Raw genomic sequence first — 21,943 nt, 5'->3', positions numbered from 1 at the left:
AACAAACCAGGATTTCATGATTTCCTTTGTTTCCAATTTTAAACCTCAAAGTCCTCAGTTCAGTCTGAAACCACGAGCTACTTCAAAGTTACTGAATAATGTAAAGGGCTGCCAAATTGATACACATTGAAATACTGCTATAGATTCCGTAGTTTCACTTTAATAAGAGGGAAAGATAATAAAGGAAAACTTAGCATCTACTTAAAAAGTTAGGAAACACTTCAGTTTCAATATGCAACACTTTATTTCTCATCATTTATGCCATTTTCAAATGACCACTTCTGAAACATTTCGTAGGAAACCATCACGTTCAAACTTTAAAAGTCACTAACTACTCTTTAACTAACCCAAACAAGTTCTTAGAATTTAACCCCTTAAGGTCCACCCAGATTTCAGGAAAACGCCTGTCCAAGACATTGCCAAATTAGAATGATAACTATGTTTGCACCCTTTGGTGCATATGTGTGGGGATGGTCTCTTTTGAAAGATCACATTCTGAAGTTTCGCTCGAGGAACTTTGAACACTGTAGGTATTAGTACAACTGAGTTATTGTAGTATGAACATGAGTACAAATATTTCCATCCTCACTTGGCTTACTTTATTATAAACAGTTCAAATTGAGTTATGTGTATTGGCTTGAAAACAAGATAAGAGCACAGTATAAGCTGCTACCTACAGACAAAAAACAAAACATAAAATATTTAGTGCAATTTTAAGTTTTTACAGCTAAAAAAGTTTAGAATAATTATTAAATTAAATAATTATTATCCCTTATCCTTTATATTTATCATTATTATTATTGTTGTTTCTGGTTTGTTTTTTTGTTCTTCACACCAACTGCCAAGTTAAATTCCTTGTGCCGTTTTAAACTGTACATGGCGAATAAAAACCTTCCTGATTCTGAATCAGAATAAGATGTCAACTAAAGTGATTTGGTGGTAAAAAACAGTGTTTATATAAAAATGCCATAAATTACTTTATTATTACTCATGGCACATACACTATGACACACAATCCCCCGTGCGTGTGCACACACAAGTGCAAGCACAAACTCACAAACACCGTCACACACACACACACACGGATCCACTATAAAGTCAAACAACCTGAACTGCACATTTCCATTACAACACCCCCTCCCCCCAGGTATCCGTAAAGCCTCATAGAAACCACATATAATAAAAACATCTCCTGAGTGCACTTTGACGCAGAAGAGCTTTGTGCTTTACGCATTGGTATTCAGCTTATACCGGAAGTTCCATGGTTGTCATAACAGCTAGAGAAAAAGAAACCTCACCCGCTCTCAGCATTGTTTTGAACATCAAAAGAAGAGCTTTTTGGTTATTTCTGTTCCTGCAGCAGCTAAATGTTGCCCGATATGGACATGCTGCATCTCTCTACAAAGAAATTTTTGGATACTTTTTATTCACTGAATTTGTTTAACAGATGCCTTAAGTTCTTAAGCATGATGCGGCTTAAAAATCGCCAGACCTGTTAGCAAACAACTAGTTAACAACATTAGCCTGTTGTGTTGTACCTTGTACACACTGCAAACCACGCGCTGCGGCACAATAAAAACAACACTTAGCACTGGTTAAATCCAAAACAGACTCTGACTTAGAGAGTGTAGTCTGTAATAAAGTCATCTATATATGGAATATTGTGTTTCCACACTTAAGAATACTCCAGCTTGTTGCTCTTTGCTCTCCTCAGCCCACAGAAGGGCTGCAATCTGACTGGCAAACGGGCTATATAAACACTTCAAAGTTCTTTTCAAACTATCAAGATAAGCAGTGCATTGCTGACTCTTTGGTGCACATGACCATAGCACATTTGGATCAAAACAACCTATTTTATATGATATCTTGGAAGCAAGTATTCTCAGTAGTTCTCCGTTGAATCAAATGCAATTTTGCAAGAACCGGAAGTCCTTTTACAACGGAAAAGTGGGACAGAAGAAAAAGTGAGCGGGGCAAAATAAGGTGAATAGGTTTGTCAAACTTGAGCCCACCTATACATATGACACATCGTTGGAAAGATCAGCGTATTGGCTAAATGACCCATCAGTCAAAAAAACCCTGCTTCCCATGGGTTGAAAGTTTTAAGGCCAGCAAGTTAGGTTAGTCTTTTCTGAACGGCTGATGCTGGTTGGACATTATAGCTTGTAGTTTGGTAATACTGGGTCAGATTGGCTATGAGGTGTCTATCAAACTGGTAGAGCTGTGAGGCCATTTAATTTTAAAAATGAGGATTTCTAATGACATCGTCAGCCTCAAAGAGCTAAAAAGAGTAAGAAGGAATTAGTGGAGCTGCTTTCTTCTTGTGAAAAGGATGTTACATTTGATTTTTTTACAGCGGTTTTACTGTGTTTTGGACTAAATGTATGGATTCGATGGATTTTTTAATGTCTTAGCAAGATTTGGAAACCACTTTTGAAGGAATATAAGGATTCAGTAAGACACGGCAATGCTTTAAATGTGAGGAGACTGGCTTGTTTGCGTTGCCATTTTTTGGACAAAATAATTGACTGTTTGCTGTGATGGGTGTGTCATGGAATGGTTTATATGGGTAAAAACGTGACATTCTAAGCTTTCAAACAGTATATGACACTTTCGATATGCTACTGTATTTGGAAAGCATTTAATCCCTTAACAGCATGAATGAGTGAGAAAATGCATTTTGACTCGTATTCGTGACGGTGGACGTTAATGGGTTAACAACTAGCTAAGATTTTACAAAACAAATTTTTCTCTATCATTTCTACATTATTACTAAATCTGCAGCATCTTTAATGAAATCTTATTTGTGAAAATAGGGCCACATTAAATTATAAAAAATCTGGGCACTACGAGATTAAAGTCGTAATATTTTGAGAATAAAGTCATATCTTAATAAAATCGTAATTTTAAGGTTTATGAGTTATTAAATGAGTAAAATTGAAATAAATTATGTGTGTGTTGCGGTCACTCATACGTTTTAGAGAATATGGAACATTTAGTGAGATTATATTTCTCTTTAGGTTTCAAGAATTCTCATAAAATTACGACTCTGTTTTCAAAATATTACAACTTTAAACTCATAGTGCTCAGATTTCTTTTTATTTTAATGTGGCCCTTACACACCATTGTACTGTCTCACCTGGAATGGATATCTCTTCTTGGCAAGGTACTCAGCCAGGATGTCTAACATTCTGACCATCTGGGAAAAGATAAGAACCCGGTTTCCTCGTTCTCTGAGCCTTGTCAGCAGCTTGTCCAGCAGAACCAGTTTCCCGCTGCCTCGCACCAGCGCCTGACCAATCAGAGAGGAGCACATGTAGGACTTGGTTTTTCTGGTCAAAGTGGAAATGCTCTGTGCTGAAGTACCTGCAGGTGGTCCAGCTGTGTCTCAGCCTCTCCGTCCTCAGGCTGTTTAATGAGAAAGCTGTGGTTGCAGCACTTCTTCAGCTCCATCACGATGTTCAGGAAGCCTGAGGAGCTGCCTCGGGTTCCTTTAGCAAGAGCTTTGTAGTTCCTTGTTAAAATCCACCTGAAGGGAGAAGAAGAATGAAGTTGAACGAGAGGAAAGCAGCTGATTTCCACTTCACGAAGTAGAAATATTAGAAGCATTACTTGTAGAACTGCTTCTGCTGAGCCGTCATGTCCACTCGAAGGATCTGTTCCACTTTGGCTGGGAGAGACTTCTCCACGTCTTTCTTCACACGTCGAAGCAGAAACGGCTCCAGGACTTTGTGCAGACTTTGGTAACCATTCTCTCTTCCCTTCCCATGATCATCCTCAAAGTCCTCCCAGGAATCGAACCTGCAGTCACGCATTCATCACATTTATCTGGATCTGCTTGGTTCTAAGCAGTCGTTCCATGTCATTTCAACAAATTTTCAGGACATCCAATTTTTACCAGTTGTTTTGTGATATTTCAATAGTCACACTATACATTTTTAGTTTGTTCTGATGAATACTTTTTGAGATATGGACAATTTTGTGAGGGGTATGTGTCAATTTTTGTGAGTCCTTATTTTTCTTCCATTTTCGGCTTTTAATATCTCAGTATATATATATATATATATATATAATATCAATATATTGGCCTCAAATATTGGCTTCCAAAATCGACTTTAGATATCGGCTACTGGCTGAATTTTTTTTTTTTTTTTTTTTAAATCGGTATCTGCATCGGCCTTTGAAAATCCCAGATTGGTCAACCTCTAACAGTTAGTACTTGCTGATACCAATGCCAGCCTTTTAGTGCCGTATCGGTATCGGCACAACACCAATTATAAGACACAGAGCCAAGCTACATTGGCCTTCTGCTAAGAATTTTCAATATTCATGAGGGGTGAAAAAACCCCAATAAGTTGGGATCCAAAATAAAAATGAAGAAGTCACATAAAGAAAAACAGTTTTAAATCCCAAGAAAGAGTAATCTTTGTACTATAGATCAGATTTTTTTCTTACAATCCCACATGCAGTTATGGGCCAATGAAGATAGATAAAACTTTTTTTTCATTTTCCAGAGTGTGTCACCCAAGAACCAATGCATATATGTGACTAATCATTAGTGATGTGAACAGTCTATCTACATAGCTCAAAGCTGATCAAATTATAGGGAGCTGAGGCATATGCAAAGTTGTTTACTGAAGGCCCAAACATGTTCCAGACCAAAACACACTAACTTTTTTACTATTTTGAAAAGCTGGCATGTCCACCAGATATATATTGTATATTTTGAGAGAGTAGGTGGAGCTGTATTACTATACCATACTATACTATGCATTGGGTGGGTTAGCTTGGGAGTGGGCCCGTCGGGGGGCCTGGGGTGGTGGGGTTTGTGGCTCCTGGCCGGGGGGGTCTGGGGTGGGGGGCTCGGGCGGTGGCTACTGCTCAGGGGCGGCGCCTACATCCTGGGTCGATGGGTGGCGTGGTGCTGCTGTGGGTCGCTCCGCCTGCCTGTGCGCTTCGGCTTTGTTCCCTTGAGCGCACCGTCGCCACAGATGTCGCTAGCGCCCGTGGGGCCGACGTGGTCTGGTGGGTGCCGCGGGGTGGGTCTCCGGCCGTGCTGCTCGGCGCGTCCTTGGGTCCGCTGTGCCCGTCTGCGCCATCTACCCTCTCCGGTGGCCCGTCATGTGGACGGGCCGGGCTCGCACCAGACAGGCCTCCTAAAATGAACACCTCACTTCACTCCCAGCTGGTCTGGCTCACTCACTTGGTGCACCACACACCCATACCCAACCCTTGGGGGGCTGGATGGTGGGGCTGAAGGTGGAGGGTGCTGCCGCCTGTGCTACTGAGTAGTGGCGCGGGGGCGGCATTCCCACCTCAAATTGCCCTACCAATCCCTCCAATTTTAATCGCACCTCAACACACCACCCCCCGGAGGGTGCGACTACCACTTCCACCCTCCGGGTCTATTTGCATCACATACACTTATATACACAAAGGTTGCACCTCATACATTCACTAAACACACACATTCACACAGGGGATAGGGAAGTGCCTCTCCATTGGGCCCTCTTCATCGGGGTTGGGGCGGGGTTGCTTGGCGCTTCGAGATGATGCTGTTTGCTGGGGGGCGGCGGTAGCTGTTCCGGTGGTTGCGGTTGCCGTCGGCTGCCTGTTAGGTCTGTCCTGCTATCTGCGGATTGGTGGGTGGGTCCGGGGCACCCTTAGTTGGGGACTGCTGTTCCGCACTGGGTGGGTGCCATTGGGATGCCTCCTTCCTGCGGTGGTGACCGCCAGTCGCTCACGCGCCAGTGGGTGGCATTGCCTTGTTGCTTGCGCTGTCCGGTGGGCAGCGGGGCCTGGGCTGCTGTCCTTGCGCCGTCTGGGGCTGTGCGGTCCTGCTTGACTGTGGCCGGTTCGTGGGCTGGGTTGGGGGGGGGGTGCTCCCCGGGGGTCTCGCCCTTGGGGGTTCCCGGTCCCGGGGGGTTGCTCTTGGGGGTCGGCGGGCTTGGTCGGTCCTGGCGGGGGTCTTCCGGGGTGGGTGGTGCGGTCCGCGCTCTTGCATACCAGTGGGTGCGGCGTGGGGTGGCCCCTGCTTGGGCCAAAGTACCGCCTCTGATTTGTGCGCGCCGCATGCCGGTGTGGCGGTCTGGCTGGGCCCCTGGGGGTGGGTGGGGCGGCGGGGGGACTTTAGCAATAACTGAGGCGCATCGCGCTGGCGGTGTCAAAAAAGGGTGACCTGGGGCACTGGGACGGTGCGCCTGGGGGCTGGCGTGCAGCGTCCCCTCGTTGCCCAGGGCGGCCAGGGGTGTGGTCGTTGTCCTCGGGCGTGCTGCTCCCGGTGCTGCTCCTATTCCGGGTCCTTCTGGCCTGGGGTCTGGTCCCTGCTGGCTCTGGGTCCACTGGCGGGTGCCCGCCGGCTGCCCGTTCATCGTGGCTTTGGCCGTCTGCTGGGCGTGGGCCTTGGCCCCTCTGCTGGGATCCCAGAGAGCCCTCCGCCCTCCCCTTGGGGGATTGGGTGCGGGGGTGGGGATGGTGGGGTGGATGTCGGTGGGGGGCTTTGGGGTTGGGGGCGGTGGCGGAGTGCGCTGGCTCCTCGGCTTCTAGGTGCTTTCTCGGGTGTGTATGTGGGGGGCTGTGGCTGTCTCTCGGCTTGGTGTCTTGGTGGCGTCTGGGGGGCTGCTCGGCCGGGGGGGGGGGGGGGTGTCTGGGCTCGCTGGCCCCCGCTCTTTCTGCTATTCTGGCTGTGTCCTCGAGTCCGGGGCAGCGCTTTGGTTTACAGTGGCAGTTTCTTGCACATACATCGGTCTACGATGCACAAGCATGCCTTGGACTGTGGGATGAAACGTTGATCCCAAATACCTGTTTCAGGTATTACCACTCACTCCTTCCCTCTGCCCACAGCCACCACCATTATAGCCTCATGCCTACAACTTCACATCTCACTTTACAGTAATCAACTCTTCCCCACCCTTCCATTTCTCTTCTTTGAATCGCTCCTCCCTGCTCTCTTCCCCCTCCACCTCCCCCCCACCCCCTCACCTAGGTGTAACACTGCCCTCTCTTTTTATATTCTCCCTTTAATAAAGTGTTTCTTACCCTTCCTTAGGGAGGGCTGGTGATGGTCACAATTATGCAATAAAATAATGCAATTTATTTAATTGCAATAACAAAAAAATAAAAATAAAATGCATTGCTGTCTAAAAAAAGATTGCACTTCTTGTAGTGTTGACCTTTGACAGCATGTGCAGACAAAGAGAGAGAAAAAAAAAAAAAAGAAAATACAGTTTGACTATTGAATAATCACGGAACAATTTGTAAAAAATTCAGAATTTTTTTTAGATCGAAGTGCGTGGGCCATTTAATGAAATGATATAGAATGAACCAAACTGGATTACATGATTACATGAAGCAAGACGTACTTGTCGGGCATGAGGAAGTGTAGGAGTGACCAAAGCTCCTTGAGAGAGTTCTGCAGAGGCGTGCCTGTGATCAGGAGTCTATGGTTAGACCTGAACTCCATCAGAGTTTTATAGAGCAGAGAGTCGTCGTTCTTAAGCCTGTGAGCTTCATCCACACCTAAACAGGCCCAGTTAATGTTCCCCAGTACGCCCTAAAGGAAACCACAACCACAGCCATTAGCTAACGCATGAAACACAGGAAATACCAGGAGGAGAAGAAGGTCCACCTTGTCTTTGAGTAGGATCTCATAGGTGGTAAGGAGGGCGTTGAAGCGGATCCTTTTGGTCTGATGGTTGACCCACTCATAGTCACGAATCTACCAAGAAAACAAACAAAGGGCAAAGTTGACCTGAGAGTCCATGCAGGGTTAGGGCCAATCACAGTTTTTAATTGTGGGAATGCCATTTTTGTCCTTATTTTCCTTATTCTTCCGTACGTATTTTGCTTTGTAATGTATGTTAAGAAATGTTTGTAATATTTGGTAAAAACTTAGATCCTAGGCCTGTATCTTGTATTCTTGGTTTGCATTCTGCTCTTAACCTGAATCCCAACATGTTGAAGCTTCTTAATGTCCTTTTGTTTGGTTCTAGAAGATGCATCTTACCTAAATGGATCTCAGACAAACCTCCGCAGCTCTCAATGTGGGTACAAAGTATAATAGAACTCTTACCCCTGGAGGCAATGATCTACTGGCTCAAGAACAGACCCTCTTCATTCTATAAAATATGGGACCCCTTAACCCCCAAACTATGCGAAGAGGTTATTATGGTCCTTCTTGGACAGAAATTCCAGATTCTACCTAAACTGCAGCATTGGTGCCAACTTTATCAATTTATGTGCATGTCCCTTAGAATTAAACCTGACAACAAACCATTTAACACAGCTCTCTGGAACTGTAAATAAAGAGATTGATTAGTTAAGTTATTGATTCTCTCTCTCTCTCTGTGAGTGGCAGCGTGAGTGTGAGTGGAAACGAGGAAAACCGGTGTTTGGAGTTTTGTGAGTGACTTTGCACTTATTCTTAATTTTTTCTGGTTTATTTTGTCACTATGTGATAAGTTTTGCATTGCCTTTTGTCTATTGGGCGGTTTTTGGGTAGATTACATAATTTAGTGAATTGTTTGGCGGCGGCGATGCTCAGGTGAGCATGACAGCTCAGATGAGCATGACAGCTCAGGTGAAATCTATGGGGCGGAGCAGCCCCGGGATGGAGAAACTGACCCAGCGGCAGCGGAAACTGACCCAGCGGCCTTCTTCGTGGAGAGCACGAAGAAGGCCAATCAGCTGGTGGAGAGTGGGGTAGTGATTGATGGTGCTCTGACTCCAGTGTTGCCGTTGGGGAACCCTGCAAAAAAAGTAATTATCTCAAATGTTCCACCGTTTTTAAAGAACAGTCTCCTTGAGAAGGAGCTGTCCCGGCACGGTCACCTGGTGTCACCGATCAAACTGATCCCATTGGGCTGCAAGTCTGCTAAGCTGAGACATGTAGTGTCCTTAAGGAGACAGGTTGTTATGGTCCTCAGAGGGAAGCAGGAAATAAACGTGATCATGAGATTCCGCATCGATAATTTTGATTACACTGTTCATGTCACTTCTGACAGTTTGAGGTGTTTCGATTGCGGGGCGGAGGGGCATCTCGTCCGCTCGTCTCCAGACGGAGGAGGCGTGCGCCGATCTGGTAATGCAGCGGTAGCGCCGCCTGTCAGCGCGGGGGGCTGCGTGATGGTCAACGTGACCCGCGAATCGGAGGTTCAGAAACACAGGATTAAACGCACACATCGAAGGTCACTGTGGAAAAACTGATTCATTCTGTTTCACGATGCACAGAGAGAGAGCACGGAGCATAGAGGGGAACACAACGTGGTGAGGTGGGACCCGCCATCTCACATGGGGAGGGGTCCCCTGCTAGTGACAGTCAGAAGGAGGGAGGCAGTGAGCTGGCTGAGGTTAAGGTTCACACTCAGCCAGAGCGAAGGCTCACTGGTTTGAATGGGGGTTTACTGGAGGAGGAGGAGGAAAATGTAGCAATGGATAAAGATTTTCATACAGGGAAAAGTGTTGGAAAGTGTAAGAAAGTTTCAAAAGTCGACATCTCTTCACAGGAAAAGGAAAAAACACTACAGGCACACACTGTTGCCACTTCACCTGATACACACAGCTTTAAATTGTACACACAGATTCACTGGACATGCACACAAACTCACAGGGTGCACACACAGTGCTACAGGAGACACAGATTCACAAGGTGCACACACAGCTTTAAACTGTGCGCGCAGAGGAAACACACACAGACGCATAAGATACACAGTTTCACAGCACATAGAGATTCAGAACATACAGACTCGCAGGACACACAGATTTTGAGGAACACAGAGACTCACAGGACACACTTACACACTCACAGAATGCACACACTGACTCACAGGACATAGATGCAGGGGCCCCATCCCTAACCGCTGGGATAGGGGAGACCAGCAACCTTCCTCAAGGATACAAACCTTCCACAAGGATACAAAGGGAATGAGGCTGGTTCGACTGGAGGCTTATTTCTCAGACCTCCAGATGTTCCATGACTCAGTGGGTCATTTCATGAGAAACCCAGGAGATCTTGGGTAGAATGTGTTCTCTGAGCAGGAAATTTTTCGGTTAAAAAAGTTTCTGACAAAAATAAAAAAAAAAAAAACAGGCCTCACAAGATGAGCAGGTTTAGGAGGTGTGTTTTTTCTTGTGTTGTTTTTATCCTTCGTCAGGTTATTCTTCACTAAAATAATGTGTGATTTTAAACTTGGTTCTCTGAACTTAAACAGGGGGAAGAGAAGCAGCAAAAAGGGCCTCACTGTTTAGTTTCAGTCAGGCTAAAAAGCTGGATGTCTTATTTGTCCAGGACACAAACAGCACACCAGAGTTAGAAACAGACTGGAAGTGGGAATGGGGAGGGCATGTTCACCTTAGTCACAGGAGCAGCACTAGTGGAGGGGTGGGGGTGCTTTTCTCCAGGAGTTTTTTTACCTGTCTCCTGTTCCTCTGAGGAAGTGATCTCAGGGTGTCTTTTAAAAGTTAGTGCTGTTTTTGAAAATAAGTCGATGGTGTTTGTTAATGTGTATGGTCCCACAGAGGGCAGCCAGAGAGTGGACTTTTTTAGTGTTTGGAGTGATGTTCTGTCTAACTGCAGTGATGACGTCCTCCTTTTTCTGGGGTATTTTCAATACCACATAAATGTTTTTAAAGGGTGTCAGATTAGCCCAGTTGGTTTTTCTGATCACTCCTTGGTTCAGGCATCAGTTTTTAAGAAGAGTATTCGTGGTAAGAGTGCTAATTGGCATTTTAACACAAGTCTAACAAAATATCGTGTTTTTAAAAGGGCTTTTAAAATTTTCTGGCAGAACCATAAAAGTGGAAGGTCTGATTTCAGTTCTCTGCAACAGTGGTAGGATGTTGGGAAGGCGCAGATTAGACAGTTGCGTCTTCGGTATACTCTCAATGTCACTAAAAGCATGAATGGGTTACTTGAGGCTCTGGAGTAAGAGCTGGTGGAGATGCAAAGTCAGGCACACTTCACAGGAAATCAAGAGCATATTGAAGCTCTCAAAAACAAACGCTCTTCTCCATCTGACTTGCTGGGGTCTCTGCACAGGGAGCCGTGGTCTGCTCTCGATTTCATTATGTGGCTCTCATGGATGCCCCATCACATTTCTTCTTTGGTTTGAAGTGGAAAGACAGCCAGAGGAGGCTGATGCACTCTGCGCTCCAGCTCTGGACAGTTACTGACAGAGTCTGCAGAGATTAGGGAGCACGCTGCCTCCTTTTACAGGTCCTTATATAGGAGTGAACTCCAGGAAGGGGCAGAGGAGAGACAGGCCTTTTTTGAGGGCCTCCCTCAGGTTCCTGCAGAGCTGAGGGCAGAGTTAGATGTCCCACTAACTGCTGGTGAACTACAGGCAGTGTTGAAAAGTATGCAGAGTGGGAAAGCGCCGAGTATCGACAGGCTGCCTGTGGATTTTTATAAGGAGTTCTGGTCTGAAATGGGTAAGGACCTGCTAATGGTCCTCAAAGACAGTCTCAAAACAAGACGGCTCTGCAGTGACTACAAACTGCTGTCCAGGGTGTTGGCCACTCGACTGAGGAAGGTGATGGAATCCATGATCCACGTAGACCAGACTTTTTTTTTTTTTTTTTTTTTTTTTTTTTAAAGGATTTTTTTGGCTCTAGTGGTCTTTATATGACAGTTGCTTGACAGGAAAGGGGTCAGAGAGAGCAGGGAATGACACGCAGGAAAGGGTCCCAGGCCGGGAATCGAACCTGGGCCCGCTGCAGGTGAGGAACTATAGCCTCTGTACATGGGGCGGGCGCTCTACCCACTGAGCTAAACACCGCCCCGACGTAGACCAGACTTACTGTGTGCCCGGTGAGCTCATTTCAGATAACGTGACTCTAATTCGAGACATTTTCGACCTCTCTAGGGCGTTGGGCTTCGACCTTGGTCTAATCTCTCTAGACCAGGAAAAGGCTTTTGACCGGGATGAACATCTGTCCCTCTGGCGCACGCTGAAGGCTATGGGGCTCAGCTCTGGTTTTATAGCCATGATCCGGGTGTTGTATGGTGACATTGAGAGTGTGCTGAAATTAAATGGTGGATTGGGAGCCCCATTCAAATTCGAACGAGGTGTCTGACAGGGCTGCTCACTATCGGGGATGCTGGCGTGAGAGCCTTTTTTACACAGACTAAGGGCACAGCTTTCCGGGGTATCGTTACCAGGGAGCATGTTCAATTTTAAAATGTCTGTTTATGTTGATGACCTCATTGTCCTGGTAACAACACAAAGAGACATTGATGTGCTGAATAAGACTGTGTGCTTTTAACAAAGTTTCGTCTGCCAAAGTAAACTGGCTTAAAAGTGAAGCAATTGCAGTTGGAAACACTTCAACAAAAACACTGTCTACCAGCAGGCCTGACGTGGAGGTCAGGTGGGCTAAAATACCTAGGGGTCTATCTCGGTGATCGGACCTTCATTGCCCAGAATTGGACTGGTGTTTTAGAAACTGTCAAAGGACGTTTGAAGAAGTGGATCCTCCCGAAGAAGTCATACAGCGGCCGAGTCCTGGTGATCAACAGTCTACTTGCTTCCATGTTGTGGCACTGGTTGGCATGTGGCACGTGACTTGCTGGCAAAACTGCAGGCCAAGTTAGTGGATTTCTTCAGCTATCGACTACACAGGGTCCAGCAAAGTGTGCTTTTCCTGCCAAAGGAAGAAGGGGGGCACAGTCTGATACACCTAGTCAGCCGAGGAGCTGCCTTCCGTCTCCGGTTTATCCAGCGATTCCTGGCTGGTCCTGCAGACCTGCTGTGGCCTGTGCTATATTGAAGCAGTGTGGAGGTCTGGGTCAGTCGCTGTTCCTGATGGATTGTAAAGGTCAGACAACGGTTAAGCTCTTGTCTTTTTACCAAGGAGTTTTTAAAGTTTGAACACCGTTTTATCTTCGCTGTTCCGAGCACTGTAAATCTTTATTGTGGCTACTGAGGGAGCCAGTCGGGTTTGGAACCCGCCTTGGATGCGAAACAGGACCGTCATTGATCCTGAACAAGCTCTGCGACTCAAAGGTACTGACCTTTAAAGACTTTGTGGATTGTGCTGGCCCTCTCCTTGAGGATGCCGAGGTATTGGCATCGCGAATCGGACTCAGGTCGGTCAGAACCGTCGGCCATTTTTTAATCAAAGGCCAATTTGTGGAATCTGAGCTGCTCCTCCTTGCAGGTTACAGTAAGAGGCTGAGTGTGCCAGACCCCACAGATACCTTCCCAGAGTGTGCGTTAAAAATGGAGCATCACGGGGAGCTTTTAAGACTGAAGAACTTTGTAGGCAGTTCTTTTGGAACAACTGAGGGAAATGAGTTTTATTACCTTTCTGTGAAAGTTTTAAACCAGGTAAAACTAAGTGGTCAAGCTGATACTCCTTGGAGATCACACTTAACCCTGAGTGACTCCCAAAAACCTGAGTGGAGTACCCTGTACAAACCTCCACTGACAAAAAGTGCAGTGGCGAATTCTGCATGGTGCGGTTTCAGTCAACTGTTTTGTGTCAGTTCTTAACCCCACGGTGTCAAATCTGTGCCCTTTCTGCTCCCACAGAGAAACCATTTTTCATTGTTTTATTCAGTGTACTCGGCATTCTGCTTTTTTGTTTGATGTCCCAGATTTCTTTGTTGTTTGGCCTCACTTTTAACGCACATTCTAGGGATCAGACAGGTAAAAAGAAGGAAAGCTGAGTGCCGGTTGATGAACTTCTTGCAGGGACAGGGCAAAATGGCTGTGTATCTCAGTAGGAGGAATAAAGTCAATGAATGTGGAGATAATGATGTGGTCATTATTTTTAAGAGAATGATCAGAGTAAGGATAAAGATTGATTTTCTTTAGTTTAAGTCATGTGACAACCTACAGGAGTTATAAGAACTGTGGTGGATGAAATGTGTGCTGTGTTCAGTGAGTAAGGGAGAATTGCTTGTACTGTTTTAGCACCAATTTGTAAATAAATGTGAGTTGAAAAATCAAAATCTCTCACTCTCAGGAAGCTGCAGATGTATGCTAGCCTATATTACTGTGCTAAATCTATACCTACTTCCTACGGGCACTGCACTAGTAATTGTTAAATCCTCAATGACTGAACGTTACGCTGTTAGTTCTCTGTGAGTACTGCCTACAATTGTCTTAGCTTTTGGTAGTGTGACTGTATGTTTATTGTCAACAAACATACGTTCGTACAAAGGAGTTGGCAATCCTTCTTTAAGTTTCTTTTTCTCATTCCCACTTGAATTGTAGCGACAATGCAAATTTGTCTAGTTACCATTACGTCTTCAAATATCCATGTTCAATTATAACTCAATTACGACTACGTTGACCTGACGTTTTTTCCAATTACAATTAAATTTACCTGTATTATTTTACCTTGAAAGGTCGATTACATTCTCAGTTACTAAAGTTGAATTACAAATAATCACAATTACTGAGCCTTTAATAAATTAGCCCAAAAAAAGTAACCTTCCTCTTTCGTTAGCATCTCTAATGATAACGGGTCAGTTTTACCCATGTCTTAAAGGGGACATATCATGGTTTTAAATCCTTCCTTTTTACATATAAATCATACAGTTGTGGTCTATATAAAGCGGAACTGCAATGCTTGGGTCTGAATTCCTCAATATTATAGCTCCACAGGCCCCTTTTCTACCCCTTTTCTGATGTGCTTCTGAGAGCAACTCGTTTTGGTGCGGTCTCTTTAAATGCAAATGAGACACTCCATACCACGCCCCCTCTTCAGGTGACACTCTGTTCAACTCCACCCTGCTCGGCCATTTTTGTAGTTTGATAGAAGAGATACGGCTATGTAGCGGCGCATAAACTTTTAATTCAGAGGTTATTTACAAAATGTCAACAACGGAAGACTTGTCCATCCAGCCTTACATGTTCGAGCCAGAGTCGGACCCAGCGGAGTGAGATGAAAATGAAGATGATGAAGCTGCAGAACCCAAACAAGTGAGCTAACACAAGCACCGAGCTAGCGCTAGCGCCAAGCTAACGTCACGAAATGCATTTTAATAGTCTTTTCAAAGACAAAAACGGCAAAATGAAATGACTAATGAAAACTTTAGACTTAAATTAAATCACGTAGGCCATATCATCAAGGATCTAAAACAAGCACACAGCGCTAACATATGAAGTCTGAAGATGGTGCAACTGCTAATGCTAACAAAACAATGACAGGGACGTCTTATCACACTTTTTAGCATTATTTACAGCTTACCGAAGTGCTCTGTTCGTCGTCTCCAAAGATAGAAGGAATTGAACCCTCAATCAGACAAAGTCTTTCGGCAAATCCTTCTTTATACTGGCGGAGGTTGCAGAAGCAGTCATCCTTGAAGTGCTTCGCGCACACAAAAATGACCTTACCCACAGATGTGGGTACATTTCCGTGAAAAATAAAACTCAACCAGGCACTTCGAAAAGGTTCTGATGCTGGGAGACGGTGTAATGAAGCGTGTGGGTTACTACATCCAACAACCCAACATTTTGACTTATCCTCTCGTAACTTCGGCATCCTTGAGCTTGGACTACAAAATAAAAGCGAGAAATAAAAATGGCGGATTGCTCGAAGTGTTGGACCTGGCGTTGATGTACTAATTTGGCAGTTCCGCTGCAAATACTGTGATGTAATAGTTCAAAAAACGTAATAGAGAATAGAAAAATTGTAACAAATTGAAAAATATGAGCAAAACAGAATATAAAGATATCTACGGAGCACCTGAAGAGACTAATTAATTTTTCTGTACATCTAAGCACTCTAAATATACAAAATGCATTTAAGGGCTAAAAAAGTGGATTTAGCATGATATGTCCCCTTTAAATCAGCTGTAAAATACAACAAAAAATATTATCTATCATCTAATTTGTTTTTCACCTCTTTGTTACCTTGTTAGGCTTCCTAATCAATTTCAATATTGGTATTCATGTTCTTGGTGTGGGCGTTTGAACCTTTTTTCTGTCACTATACCTCTAGATATAAATTATTTATAAAAATGGTAAAATTATCCTGAAGAGAAGTTACAGGTAGTAGAAAAAGTTAATATGACATATTTTAACATTAACTAAGCATGTGTAAGACATAGAACTGTGACATTGTTCACCAGGTTTGCGTTTCATTTTGTGACAGTTTTTTTCTGTTTTTTTGTCTTCTTCTTGCTCTTAACGAAGGCGGACGCTTTCTCTCTGGCTCCTTCCCTCCCATATCTGGGCCTGGTTGCTGCTTTGTCTTGTGCTGTCTTTTGTCAGAATCTAATAGGAGCCTCTCTCTATATCTCTATCCAAAAACCAAAATTATGAAATTGATCAACTGCAATCGACCAAATTTTTAGGACAAAAAGAATGGGCAGAGGTGGATACACGATGGACCCCTGGGACAAGTGGAGGATAGTGTCTCTGACCATCCTTTCCATTGAGGACATAGAAGACGTCTACATAATTGGAATTATGATAACAGGTATGCTACTGATTGTAGCTGGCAGTTTTCTGATCTATCGCAAAGTCCGGATTACGTTGGCAGTTGTTTTGGGAAGGCCACTGATGGATATTGGATATACTGCTTGAGACCTAGACCCCAAGGCTGACGGAAATTGTGCTTAGCCTGCTGAAAACAAATCGTTTATCTACATTGGCTCCACCACAAGCCAGCCGTTCAAGACTGGTTCATCTCTCCATTATCTGGGATGTGTCGAATGACACTCCGTCCCATCCTCCTCCTCCTCTTCCCCACTGCCACCACCTAGAAACTTTGTTTCTGAATCAGATCTACCCAAGGTCATTTCATGTAATCTGGCGACGGGCTGAACTGTACTGAATGAACGGAACAACATCATGTTTCAATGCCTTCTTTGGGCTTCCGTCCCCCCTCCCTCCCACGTAGCAGCAGCAGGAGGGGCAAGCAAGGCGCCTGTAAGAAAATGCATGCGTGGCCCCATCGGCTGGCTGCAATCCTTTCCTTCACCCCCCTGCCCACGTGAACTGTCCTCGAATTTTGTTGTGTTTATTGTGTTTTTTGGTGCCTGTATGTGCTTTTTATCCTAGTCCTACACTGTGCTCCTTATAAGGGAACTTAGTTTAGGACCTGCCTTTTTTACCCTATCCTTTTCTCCTGTTTTCCACTTTTCATCTAAACATGATGGTGCCGCAGATGGCTGCCTCGGTGTGTTGGTGTGCATGTTCTTCACACCAACTGCCAAGTTAAATTCCTTGTACTGTTTGAAACTGTACTTGGCGAATAAAATCCTTTCTGATTCTGATGTATATAGAATTTCAATGACAATTACACTTCAATTATGATCACAGCAGCACCAGATTTATTCAATTACAATTATAATTACACCATAATTGTAATTAACTCATTCAGTGCCAGCCATTCTCAGATTTTCGACCCCCCTCAGTGCCAGCCATTTTTGAGCATTTCGACTGATTTTAAAGACCCACAGAATATTTTCTACTATGACTATCTGAAATCTGACACCAGATTCTGAAAGATTAAAGTCTCTACTTTCACCAAAAAAAACATTTGTTTCTGGCTCGTTTCGTTCTTTTGTAATCAGCCATTGAATGGAGCAAGTTTTACACAAATCTTCAGTTTCAGAGCAAAAAGCTGAGAATAAAGCCTTTTTGTAAAAAAAAAAACCCTGTCAGTGACTTTAAAGCTATTTTTTTTGCTTTAGTGACAACTCTAACATTTGAACATTGTTTCCTTATATAAAACAAACAAAAAAAAAAAACAGACCGGGCTTTTGATGGCAAAATTATTATTATTTTGCTATCTGGGTCAGAGTTGAATGTATTTCTTACTGTATTTTGGCGTTCCTCCAACTTTCTCTCCCGTCAGTCTGCACACACCTAACGTCCTCTTCCTCCCCGACATACAGTGTGTCACTGCTTGTCCCGTTTTTTTATGGTTTTATCTCACAATCGCCACATTATCCATGCTCTGGTCGGAGTGTGCGTTGCTGGGAACGTCAACTCTGTACGTAGCACCATATTCTGTCTCGTAAACGCCTTTCCTCTCTCCCTCTGAGCTGTGATGAGCATGGATGATGTCTCATCCAAAGATGCGCTGCAACCTCCTACATATCACCTATTATTTTGCTATCTGACTCACAGGCTGGGGGTATTTTGTACCCACTTCCACACCCCCCCTCCTCCCGACACGCAGGGATGACCCGTTTGGTCCGGTTAGTTGATGGTTTTATCTCACGATCACATTATCAATAATCTACTCAGGTCCACACATGTTCTGTGTTAGTATGTGGAGCTGTGAGCTGCTGGATATGTCACAATATCACTCTGTAGCGCCATAATCTCCCTTCTTTTCCTGCTTTGCTGGGCAGCATCAGTGGCTAATCTCTCATCTAAAGGTGCACTGCTGCCATCTTCAGGACACAGTTGGTCACTACAACACCCCACAGCTTAGATATTGATGAGGGACCTCCGCCAGGGTGTTTTCTAGTAATCCCAGTGAAAAAATGCAAATGACGAGTTATCTCGTCAATGGCACTGAGCGCTTGGATTTGAAATGACGAGATATCTCATCAATGGCACTGAGTGAGTTAATTATCAATTACACAATTACAATTGACCAAAACCCTGAGTCCATGTGACACGTCAGAGACATAAACACTCACTGTTTTTCTGCTCATTACGTCTCCGAGGTACACCACCACGTTGATGTCTGGTGCCCAGGCGGCAAACTCCCTCTGCCACGAGGTGAGTGTGGACAGAGGAACCACCAGCAGGAAAGGCCCGTAGAGCTGGTGCTGGTGGAACAGGTAGGACAGGAAGGAAATGGTCTGGATGGTCTTTCCCAGGCCCATCTCATCAGCCAGGATCACACTGTTACACCTATAGAGGACATACACGTGCTTCAAACCGTGCACAGGAAAGAGAACGTGACGCTCGTTCCTCTCACTACCTGCACCAGGAGTGAGCCAACCAGTTCAGTCCATCCAGCTGATAGTCCCTCAGCTCCAGACTCTCGTTCCCGATGTAGGGGGGCTGTTTCTTCAGCGCCACAAACCTGGGCCTCTGCTTCAGCACCTTCAACAGAAGACAACCACAGCTTTGATCCATATAAGCTACTCCCACATTGTCCACAGACTATGTCTGTAATGTAAATATCATCCCACCGTATAACTCATAATAAGTGTGAAGCCTATGTGTGAAGTATGTAGTGGGTTCACATTAGATAGTATGAAAAGATAGAGTAAGCGAGAAATAACCAGGTGTATACTATAAGGGGACATTTTTTAAGTGTGCACGGTGGGCACACTAGTCATACTTAACTGTCCTATGATGCAAGGTAAAAAACATCCTTTATTCAAAATGAAAACATCTGTTTTTGTTTGCCATTATCCAAATGGAAGAGGGAAACATCTAAAACATGCTGGATAGTGGCTCTTGAGGACCAGGATTGGCCATCCCTACTCTAGAGCACTGATGTACTGAAGAGATGCTAATCCAGGTAATGTCACCCCCTCAACCCCTTCATGGCTGGCAACTGAACATGATCTGTTTGAAAACCTCCATCCCTGCTCTCCTCTTTTCAAAAACCAGATCTTCTGCCACTATTACAGACAATAACTTCACAATCACAAATTCTTTGAGAATTTGGTACGGAACATGGAAATCATTTAAATTACCTGAAACTTTAGTTTATACGCCTGTTTTCTGCAACCATGTCTTCCCTCCCTCCCTCACAGATAACACTTTCAGACTCTGGAGGAATAAAGGCATCATTACCATCGCAGACCTGTATGTGAATAACATTTTTGCAACCTTTTTACAATTGAAAGAAAAATATACAAATATACACTGCCAAATGCACATTTCTTCCATTTTCAGTTGATGCCATCCCCTAACGTACTTCATAATCTTATGAACCACAGTCCTGACTCAAAACAATTATTCTCCAGATTTGTAAATCTTTTCATAGCACATAACCCTGTTTCCAGACAGCATCTAAAGGAAGCATGAGAAAAAGATGTTTGCATGTCAGTTCCTCTAAAGACCTGGGAAACCTACCTCAAAAACATTTAAAGTTGTTCAATAAACTACAGACACCAATTTAATGAATTTAAAATTGTTCAAAGGCTGCATTACTACCGCACCAATTATACCTTTTATCCGTCTGTTTCTCCAACCTGTCCAAAGTGTAAATCAGCTGAGGGCACTCTGGGTCAGCTGTTCTGGTCTTGCCCTAAACTAAACAAGTTCTGGTCAAATATTTTTTATTGCTTCTCATTTCTATAATTCCTCTTTGTCTTAGGGGCGCCTTTTTTTGTCATTGTACTGTGTGTGTATAAAATTGAAAATGTATAAATAAAATATAAATAAATAAAATCAAATAAATATTTTACTGTAATGTGCAGTTTTTTCTGCTGAAAACCAAAACAAGAGTTTGTGCATAGCAAAAGAAAATCGCTATAGTGGTCTACATATGCATGAAGGCCCCAAAACAGCCCATTTTTAGAAGCGTCATTAAACTGACTTTCCAGAGGGCTAAAACTCTAGAAAACAGGCAAGTTTGGGAAAATAAACCTCAAATACTATGTTTTTGGGGTTCTTTAAACAAATGGAGATGAGTAGAAAATAGCATAATACTGGACCTTTAACTCTAAATAGGGCAAGGTTGGTTTAAATCCTACCTATCAGACAGAACCCACTTCATGTCAATAATCTCTCCTCAGCGCACACCAGAATTAGTCATGGAGTTCCACAAGGTTCAGTTTTTGGACCAATAATCTTTACATTATATATGCTTCCACGAGGTAACATTATTAGAGAACATAATATAAATTGCTATGCAGATGATACACAGCTTTATCTGTCAATGAAATCAGATGAAACTCATCAGTTATTAAAACTCCAGGCTTGTCTTAGAGACATCACATCCTGGATGAGCCGTAACTTTCCCCTTCTTAACCAGGATAAAACCGAAGTGATTTTATTTGGTCCAAAGCACCTCAGAGAGAAATTATCAGAGCAAATAGTGTCTCTGGATGGCATCACTCTGTCACCCAGCACCACAGTAAAAAAACGTAGGCATTATATTAAATGAATCACAAGGACAGCCTTCTTCCACCTCCGTCATATCTCCAAAATCAGGAATATCTTGGCCCAGAGTGATGCTGAAAAACTAATCCATGCATTTGTTACATCTAGACTAGATTATTATAACTCTTTACTGTCAGAATGTCCTAGTAACTCACTAAAAAGTCTCCAGCTAATTCGAATGCTGCAGCTAGAATGGGAATGAGTATATTTCTCCAGTATTGGCTTCCTGTAAAATCTAGAATAGAGTTTCAAATCATCCTGTTAGCCTACAAAGCTCTACATGATAAAGCTCCTGTGTATCTTAGAAACCTGTTAGTGCCCTATTGTCCAGGCAAAACACTCCACTCTCAGACTGCTGGTCTTCTTGAAGTTCCTAAAGTGTCCAGAAGTAGAACAGGAGTCAGAGCTTTAAGCTAGCCGAGTCTCCACCTTTAAAAGTAAACTCAAAACCTACTTATTTGCTAAAACTTATACAGTATAATAGCAATAACCCAAAACGGACTTGGGCTCGTTGTTCTGGTCACAATGACATTGCATTACAAGCAATGGTCAGCACCTTAGACCATTGCAAGAGACAATCTTTTCTGCCGATTTTTTCTACCTCCACAAAGGTGTTAAAGTTGTGCTTAAAGTCAGACACTTTCTCCTTCTGCTGTGAGTTGACTGACAGGCCCGCCGACCAGCTCATGTTTGCATGTGCACGCATGTGTCTGCTGCACAGGATAAACAACAGCCCGGTTAGCTTAGTATGTCGGCATTTCTACACAAAAAAGAGAGCTAAAGATCGCAATTTGTAATTCCTGTAATGCGGAAATAGGTCCTGGTGGAGCTGCAAACAAAACGCTACCTCATTCATTATAAGACACCGCCACATCGCTGAGTGTGGAGCAGTAGAAGCTAGAAATCAA

At 43.9% G+C, this 21,943-nt stretch overlaps 1 protein-coding gene across 3 annotated transcripts in view; it reads right to left on the bottom strand.

Moving 5' to 3' along the window:
- The window catches only part of chd2 (chromodomain helicase DNA binding protein 2), a 52,300-nt gene that overhangs the window by 16,781 nt on the left and 13,576 nt on the right, over positions 1–21,943 (bottom strand). For all 3 annotated transcript variants that reach the window (XM_028451774.1, XM_028451775.1, XM_028451776.1), the window contains 7 exons: positions 18,895–19,019; positions 18,608–18,824; positions 7,628–7,717; positions 7,362–7,552; positions 3,613–3,801; positions 3,367–3,529; positions 3,140–3,292 (listed from right to left, as the gene is read on the bottom strand). In XM_028451774.1, coding sequence (XP_028307575.1) covers positions 3,140–3,292; positions 3,367–3,529; positions 3,613–3,801; positions 7,362–7,552; positions 7,628–7,717; positions 18,608–18,824; positions 18,895–19,019 — 1,128 coding nt within the window. The remainder of the gene's footprint in view (positions 1–3,139; positions 3,293–3,366; positions 3,530–3,612; positions 3,802–7,361; positions 7,553–7,627; positions 7,718–18,607; positions 18,825–18,894; positions 19,020–21,943) is intronic.

The sequence above is a fragment of the Gouania willdenowi genome, chromosome 6 (assembly GCF_900634775.1).
Source record: "Gouania willdenowi chromosome 6, fGouWil2.1, whole genome shotgun sequence".
In the NCBI taxonomy this organism is placed as follows: Eukaryota; Metazoa; Chordata; class Actinopteri; order Blenniiformes; family Gobiesocidae; genus Gouania; species Gouania willdenowi.
The sequence above is the reverse complement of the archived record's forward strand: the minus strand, read 5'-3'. Positions and strand labels throughout refer to the sequence as shown.